This window comes from Echeneis naucrates, chromosome 24, assembly GCF_900963305.1.
Source record: "Echeneis naucrates chromosome 24, fEcheNa1.1, whole genome shotgun sequence".
Classification (NCBI taxonomy): Eukaryota; Metazoa; Chordata; class Actinopteri; order Carangiformes; family Echeneidae; genus Echeneis; species Echeneis naucrates.
Genome location: NC_042534.1, coordinates 8,553,991 through 8,562,996, shown reverse-complemented (window position 1 = coordinate 8,562,996; position 9,006 = coordinate 8,553,991). Strand labels below are relative to the sequence as shown.

The window sequence follows — 9,006 nt, the reverse complement described above, 5'->3', positions numbered from 1 at the left end:
CCTTAAAAGAACAAAAGCAAAAGAAACAGCACTTCAAGGGGATATTGAACACGTCCTCCCCCAGCCCAAAGATATGTCCAGGTTAACCGGTGAATCCAAAGTGCTCCTAGGTGTGTTGCTGCAATAATGGTAGCAATTACTAATAAGTTTGATAAATAATGTTGATAAACATGGCAGCATGTGTAGTGCTGTGATGAAATCCAGTGCCTCCTAAAATATATTGCAGTTGAAAGGCCTTGTCTGGTGCAATAACATGTGGTCCAGATGAACACCCAGTCAGAGCATGGCTCAGACAGGTGATGCATACTGAGTTTCTTATTGCATTCAAAAATCTCTCTGGAAAGTAAAATGTACAGGTCAGAGCGATGGTAGCATTTGGAAATAATTCATGCGACTTGAAGAATTCATCTGGTCATCCGAGGCTAAAAGCAATCTGTCCAGTATAGCGTCTCTGCTCGTCTCGGCTCTGAGTTTTCCGCTCTGACAAAAACACCTTTTTCTATTGCTAATTAGGAATTCATTACATGGCTTCACTCAAGAAAATGTCAGCCTCTAAGCTACAGCTCTGAAGCCTGATGCTGTTGTTTGACAACGGCAGTTCAGAGCAACTGAAACTGCCCTGATGAACCTTGATTCATTTCATGTCCCTAAAAGGAAAGAAGCTTGTTCTTCGAGGGAAAAGCGTTATATATATATATATATATATATAGGCGTGTCTGTTCATTCATTACTTTAGTTGTAGGTAGGTGTTCAATAACATTTCATGCAAAGTGTGATTGTGTTTGGCGCCTCGGCTGTTGTCACTCCCCCTCAAGAAAACACCAAGCCCAGCACAGCAGGGAGTGTGGGCAGTGTGAGTGGCAACAGCTTCACCGTCAGGAAGTCAGAGCCTCCAGGTGGATGCTGGGGTGGAGCTCATGATCATGAATGGTGGGAAGGAGCCTACATAGATGATGAAGACAGCCTCTTCCTCCCTCATGCTGTTCAGTCATTATGTTGCCTCACTCATTTTTAAGTTTAAAACTAATGTGCATTTGAGAGATAAGTGGTGATATTTTCTGGGAATTAGACATTTCCCTTCTCCCTCTCATGCAGAAACTCATAAGCTTACATTCTATCAAAATCATCTAAATCTATGTATTTATTTACTCCTGACGTTGTTCCACTCAGGCAATGTGTTCCCAACATAAATAGTCACACCTCCTACAGAATTCACTCCCCCCTCCAACGTCTTTCTGAAACATCACCACCTCTCCTCCATACAGCCAAACTGTTCAATATCCATCTGCCTTAGCGTTTTGTTTGGTATCATCATGGCAATCTATCCAGTCTGGTCTCTGGCGGCAGTTTAAAGCTTGTGCACAGCAGCGAAGCAAAATACAATTCAACTGTTCATTTTACAAAAACAGTTTTTTACTAAAGATTTACTGATATCATAAACATGGAAGCTAGCAAAATGGCAACCAGTCAGGACACATCATCTTCCCAAATGAATCCAATTCTTCAAGTTTAAGCTTTAGGTATGTTTTCGTTCATAAATGATGTGATCAGCTGACTTTTCCTCTACCCCATGACAGGACAAAGAAAAATCTTAATGGTTTTAGCTTCTTTTCGATCATAGCCAATGCCAGCCCCTTCTGTTGTTCTAAAACAAGTGCAGCTAGTTTTTTTTTTTGTTGTTGTTTTTTTCCCTTTTGTGAGAGTTTTGTGAGTTTAGACCCAAAAGCTGGATGCCACTGACAGGTGCTGACTGCGGGGCTCTAACCAGGCTGGCAGGATCAGATTGATCAGAGGGAGGCATGGTCAGTAATGGGCAATCAGGCCAGTGAAAAGTGCTGGAAAATCTCACATGAGGGCTTAGAACCATCTGGAAAAGAGCGAGTGGGCAGGAGAGCTGTATATACCGACCTGATTGGTGATCAGGACCAGCTGAGTGCAGCAGCTGAAGGGAATAGTCCTGATGAGTGAGTTCAGGTGAGCAGAATCCAGCAGAGACTGCGATAGTTTTTAATTTGTGGTTAAAAACTGGGATACCACTGGGGACACTTTTTGCCACCAAAAACCAGAACTCTCCACAGAAAATGGTTGTGTACAGTCAGCCTATTAAATATCACTGTATTTAAATTTAAATGAAATGTTTCACAATCTTGTCACTGACATGACAAGACATTTCAAGTTTGCTTTTACACTCCAATCTGTAAAACCTCCCCATCAGCTTCTCTTGACCCCTGAGCAGTAAACTTTGTGTTACTGTTTTTTTTTTTTTTTTGTGGCAGAGAAACTACAGCGCCAAAGGTAATCATTTTTTAAACATAAATTCATATGTGGCTTATATATTTGAATCTATCTCTGTATATCAACTGAGTACATGCGTCTTCGAACGAAAGGCCTGAGTAGCTTTATGAACTGAAAACTGTATCAACACAAATGCAGGAAGGGTGTCAGCATTTTGAGGATGAAAACTGCTGAGTAAAGACATTTCCTTCACTAAGAATCCACTATATCAACACAGTCAAGACCAGCAGGTTAATACAGTAAGTTATGCCATAGTGCCACCATGTGGCTTCAGTGTGCACAGTTAAAACATGATGTCCAAAGCAAAACATTCAATTGAGGAAATTTTGGGTCCCTGAATGCTTCTGTAAGTTTCTACACAGTGTTACGTTTGCAGTAGGTAAATGCTGCTCTGTGGCCTTTTCAGGTGCTGAATCCTGCGTCTGTTTAACAGTCGGACTCACTGAAAAGTGCGAAAGGTGAAGGAAGTGCAGCGTGAAAGAGACACTTTAGTGTTGCAAATCAATGTTGTCCTGTCACAATATATAGAGCTGGTTCGGGAGGCGTTAAGTTTTGATTGCACAGACGGCCATGAAACAAAGCTGCCATGAGCAACTGAATTTCTGAGCCATAGGTAGGGGTGGAAAGGTGGAAAGAGCGGCTTGGTTAATGTAATTGGATCAACACCCCTGATGCTCCCACTCAAATCGACCTTCATTCCCACTTTGAGCAGGATTACTGTGCCTGTTATTGACTATATGTGCTGATGAATGTAATATAGCTTCTTCGCTTTCTCCAGCGATCAAGAGACTCCATAGATCCTTCTGATTTACTTTTAAAATCGGCAGCTTTTGATGTGATGCAGAAAGACAGCCAAACAGCACAGTTAGGTTTATCAAAGCAAACAGGGACGTTACTTTTTTTTTTTTCCAGCCTTGACTCCTTTGTCTGTGTTTAATTTCATTTCCACTTCCTTATTTGTCTGCCTCTTTCTGTGCCTCAGTTACGGTGAATCCTCTTAGAAGTGGATTATGGGACTAAGAGACGGGGATGAGCACGAGGCTCACCGAGTGAGAGACAAAGCAATTCAGAAAACGATATAGAGGTGGGGCAGAGGAAAATGGAGAGAACCTCTCAGCCTGAAATGGGCCAGGAACGGGGCTGGAGATGGTCTGCAACCAGGGTGAGTACAACATTATTTCCACATGTGCAATGGATGCACTGTAATCATGTTTATTTCATGTTATCTTCGTTCATTCTCTTCATGTGTTCATTGAGGACTATTCAGAGCAGAGGTGTCCAGCTCCGGTCCTGGAGGGCCACTGTCCCCCATGTTTTAGATGTTTCCTGCTCCAACACACCTGATTCAAATGATCAGCTCGGCATCAAAGTCTGCTGAAGTCTGATCAGGAGTCACTCATTTGAATGAAAGGTGTGTTGGAGCAGGAAACATCTAAAACTTGAGGGACAGTGGCAACTCCAGAACCAGATTTGGAGAGTTAGACACCAGTGAGGACGATCACCTGATGTCTAATTTAACTCACCTGCATGTGTGTGTGTTCACTGAGCGACCTGAAGACAAACAGTGATGTGATAGACTGAGGGGATCACCTTCCTCTTAATTCAGCTCACTTTCCTGATTCATATCTCATGAGTCATACTGAGACAAACACAAAGAGACTTTTGACAGATAGAACGAAGACAGTTTTCTTGATAACTTTGGCCTAGACAGTGCTCGATGAGAGTCAGTCACATATTTTGTTGTTCATCCTATAGGGAGTGCCAGCAGAGCCTGATACATACCACAATCCCATTGCCTCGCTCAAATACAAGGCAGGGACAGACTAACCGGATGGCGACAATGTCTCTCCTGTCCTCACCCAACCCCCCCAGCTGGGGCGTGTGCTCTGCCCTCTGTATCCTGATCGTGTTGCTCCCAGAGGCCAAAGCAGACAACCTGAACAGTAGCACTCAGCGCATCGGTGGGGGTTCCCAGTGTGGGGAGTACACCAACCAGGTGAATATTAAGAAGAAGACAGATGATACAAAAAAAAAAAAAATTATTACTCTCCTCACTTTCCTCCTTTCACTCCAAAGCTGTCAACTCTGCAAAACAGCAACCCACTTAGTGGAAATGAAGATAGTTTTATTTCCATTGAATGTAATGCTGTGCTGGTTATATACATTTAAAAATGCAATGCAGAAGTGGCAGAAGAAGCAATCAGAATATTTTTCATAGTGTGACTAAAAAGTAACTGTTATATTAGTATGTATGATTTCAAGCTCTTTGGGACTCAAACATTTAAATTAAAATAGTTTCACGCTGTTGTGGGTTGAGGTAAAGCCATTTTTTTTATTTATTTATTTTTTTAAACTGCTTTGTAAACTGGATGTATTATTTCATGAAAAGATTGCTTTTTTTGTCAGAGGTTTTTGTCAGTCAGAGCTGGCCAATGTGTCCGGGGAAAAGGAAGTTTGGGGTCGTCTGCTGGAACTGTGACCCTGATGATGAATATTACAGGACAATTAATTGATTTTAGAGCCTACGCTTGGATGTTTTCTCCCCCCCCCCCCCCCTGGAACATGCTTTTCTTGGCCTCATATGCTATTCCTGTATAACAAGAAGCTGCCTCATATAGGTGATGGAGGATGGGATGTGTCGATTAATGGCCACGCTGCCTCAGCTGGACGAGCAGAGGTGCCCGGATATGTTTCGCTGCACGGATGAAGTCTCCTACTGGCTGCACGAGAACGAGGAGAGGAAAGAACAGATTGTGGTGCTGAAGGAGACCATCTCTGAGCTGCAGGAGGAACTGAGGAACCACAGACACCGCATCAAGGTCCTCGAGCTGCAGGTGACATTTCCATATCGACTTAGCAGACCTGGGTTAACTATCAGCAACAATCCTTTCAGCTGCTTTGGGCACACTAGTCTGCCTGGATACATCCTGGAAGCTGAATGCTTATTTAACAGAACTTCACAACTTAGAAAGTAAACCTTCTGTGCTCGTGAGTATTAAATATACCATTTTAGAGCCAGACTTTCACTGCTCAGCACCTCTTGACATAAATGTTTGATCAAAGTCTTTATTTTGAATTGCACTTTCTCCTCAAGAACAGTTTGCTTGGTATACTGACTGTTTAAACTTTAGAGGGGAAACATTACTTTTTTTTTTTTTTTTTTTTTTTCCTCCTTCCCCCCCTGATGTACCCACCTACACTCTTACATGGTGCCTGGTCATCAGGCTGGCTTCCCCCTAACATGTCCTTGACCTTCACTAACTGGATTAGCCTTCTACTCCTCCACGTGTTCCCTCATGCGTCTCAGGCAGTGAGCCTGCACAAACAGAGGCCTACCTGGAGCGGTCAGCGGCCACACTGGTCGACAGCAGAAAGAACTTGTGTGCTGTATATTAGCAGAGGGCTACAGGGCTACCCAGAGGAGTTCGTGGTACTGGGAGTTAGTGTTATCCCCCATATCCAGGCTGGGAATAGACCACATGCTTACCCTTTCTAATCATGCCAATTTTTATTAGCAACCAGCTTTCAAAAAAGCTGAATGCCTCAAGTTTTGTGTTTTTTTTTTTTTTTCTTTTTTTTTTTTTCTTTTACAGAAAATAACCCTGTTTTACCATTCAGCATACTTTAAGATTAATATGTACAGCAACATGACAAAACTTACCCCTTTTTATTTCACCAAAATAGCTTATAGTTCATGAACTGTATGCCTCACATTTTACATCAGTGTTAGAGGTTATGCTAGTTTGCATAGACTTTAGTAACTGCATGATTTTGGGTGTGTGTGTATCTGTGTGGACTATGACAGAGCGAAGAGAGGGACCATTTGAACATCTCCTTGGAGCAGCGTTTTCATGAGTTGGAGTTGCACTATGCTGAAGCCACCACCCTGGTGCACCTTCAGGGGACTCTGATCTTGGACTTACAGGTGCTGTGTGTTTCTTTATCTTAAGAAAAATTTCACTTTCAGTGGACGTTTTAGGCCATTTCTAAAGGCTTGTTTGAAAAACTTTCAGAACGTACTTGTTTGTGTGGCTTCTGATTGTCAGTCTATGTATTTTGGGGCTTAGAACCAACTCCATAATCTGACACTCTTGGTGAGTAAAGTTAAAAGAAACCCTGGCTGTTTGATCAACATTGCTCGTCCCAACCCCCTCATGAGTGCTCAAGAAGCCTTCCATCCAGGTACACTTTCAGATAACTCATGCTATGCTCACCCACCAGAGGGAGCCTAATTCCCCTTGTTGATCTCCTCCAGCTTTTCCTGTCTCTTTTTTTCTGTCAGAGATTCAGCATGTGAGGAATTGTCCCACAGACTGCGCTTCTATCTACTATAATGGAGTGAGGAGGTCGGGCCTCTACACTGTTGTGCCGTCGCTGGCACACATGCCTGTGGAGGTTTACTGTGACATGGACACAGATGGTGAGTCGCCTGTGTGTTCTTTGTTTGAGCAATTGTATACAAAGATGGCTTGTTTTCGACCATACATTAACTGAACGGCCACAGTTGCAGTCTGTTTTTGCATGCACGCCCTTTATTTGGTGAGATTTAAATGTAGCTGACCTGTAGTCCTTGGTTGAGCAGAAGGGCGTCCATGATGTATGGCATATGCTTCGTCTTCCTTTGCTCTCAGGTGGTGGCTGGACTGTGATCCAGAGGCGAGTTGACGGCTCGGTGAGCTTTGACCGCAGCTGGAGGGATTACAGGGAGGGTTTTGGAGACCTGCATTCTGAGTTCTGGCTGGGCAACGACCACATACACGAGCTGAGCACCCAGGGAGAGTACAGTCTGCGTATCAACCTGGAAGACTGGAGCAACAAGCACAAACATGCAATCTATCAGAGCTTCAGGTCAACATCAAACCCGAATGTCTAAGGAGCTTAGAAATGCATGCAAAACCACCTGAATCACTTGTATTATCGCTTCTGTTCCTCTGTGTGTGCATGCAGCGTGGAAGATGAGGAGCATCAGTACCGTCTTCATGTATCTGGCTTTAGTGGAACAGTGCAGGACTCTTTCAGCTGGTACCACGACAAGCAGGGATTCAGTACACCAGACAGTGGAAACATCTGTGCTGAGATCTCCCATGGTGGTTGGTGGTACAACCAGTGCTTCTATGCAAACCTTAATGGCGTCTACTACAGAGTAAGTGTACACAGACTGACCTTCCTTTAAAACTTTCCAAGCCACAAGAGCGATTACCATCTCTTGATCCCACAGGGAGGCCCCTACACCCCTAAAGGCCGGGGCCCGCTGGGTCCCGACGGGATAGTTTGGCATTCTTGGAGAGACTCAGACTATTACTCTCTACGAAAGGTCAGCATGATGATCCGGCCGCGCAGCTTCCGGACACGTCTGTCACCCTGAACTACCTTGTCACCTTGGCAACAGTTGGTATACAGGAACAATTCATTGGCTCTTCAAGAGGGATGTGAATATCAGTTGTGTCAACAGTTTTTGTGGCAAGTACCAACCAACCTGTGGAAAGGGCATCTCTGTCTGCTGCACAGGTCTTTTTGGGACATGGACGTTTTTCACTCAGTCACAGGAAGCATGTTCTTCCTTATTTTGTATGTCTATTTTCTACCTTTTTAGTTTAATATTTGTCCAATGATTAGCAACTGAGCCAAAAATGTGAGTCCATTAACTGGATGCTGTGTAAATGATGGATGCATGCACTTTATTATCTATACTTCTGTCATTTCTATTCTATTTGAATAGAAATGCATTAAACCTCATATTTAAATGTATTAAATATGTACATCTTTTTAAATATAGATGTATAAACATTATTAATCAGTCTGAACATCAAAACACTGAATTGTACTAGGCCAAAACACCCCAACACATTGACTTGAAGTGCTACTGTCTTACCGTATAGACCCAGAGAGCAGACGGAGGACTGCATATATGTACATATTGGCTGTACAATAAAGACTACAGATACCTTATTTCATAGAGCCCCATAGTTCATCTAGGGTGAATGGAGATAAAGTACAAAGCGATTATCAGAGCAGCCGCCTGAAATAATATCTAGCACTCATCAGTGAGTACAGATGCACTGCAGTCAGCCTGTGGCATCCGCCAGTGTTAGCTGCGTACTTTCAAATTATTTCACACAGGAGATTCCACAGACCTTCAGCATATTGGCAGGTTTGCAGCTGTTGGCCAGACGGTACATCCATGTGCCAACAGAAAAACTTCAGTTAAAAGTTTTAGGACTGAAAAATAAAATTGGTCTTGCAGAAGTTTATAGATGCAGCATGAAGGTTTATATTACCAAAATAGTAAATACATTTTAAAACAGTGGAATAGTGCCAAAGACACAATAGAGCACATTAAAATTTCTAATGTCTCAAATACTAGAATGTGTGCACAGTCTGATGTATTCTAACGCCTCTCTTACTGACACACATCCAGCTGCACCTGATGGTGGCGAAAAGTGAAAGTGGGACATAAGGGCTCTTTCACTTCCTCCAACACAAGTCTGCACAAACACACTCTTTGACCCTTCACACAGGCTGCCGACTCGTTCTCATTCCTATCCATCTCTACGCAAAAATCTGCTGGAGTGAATAAGGACTTTACTGTGAGGAAACCAGAGAATGCATAGAGTGTTGTACACTCTGAACCATGCAAAGAACAAGACAAGGTTTCATTCAAGCACAAATGCATGCGCGTGCGCACAGACAAACACACAAAGATGTGTGCAA

General features: G+C 43.1%; 1 protein-coding gene across 1 annotated transcript; it reads left to right on the top strand.

Annotated features, from left to right (window-relative positions):
* The first annotated feature begins 763 nt into the window (after positions 1 to 763).
* Positions 764 to 8,990, top strand: LOC115038235 (fibroleukin). Its single transcript, XM_029497105.1, has 9 exons — positions 764 to 930; positions 4,051 to 4,291; positions 4,914 to 5,129; positions 6,101 to 6,220; positions 6,363 to 6,477; positions 6,578 to 6,715; positions 6,927 to 7,143; positions 7,243 to 7,438; positions 7,514 to 8,990. Exons 1-9 carry the CDS (start codon positions 764 to 766, stop codon positions 7,658 to 7,660), a joined length of 1,557 nt encoding a protein of 518 aa, XP_029352965.1. The 3' UTR covers positions 7,661 to 8,990.
* The last annotated feature ends 16 nt before the right edge of the window (positions 8,991 to 9,006 follow it).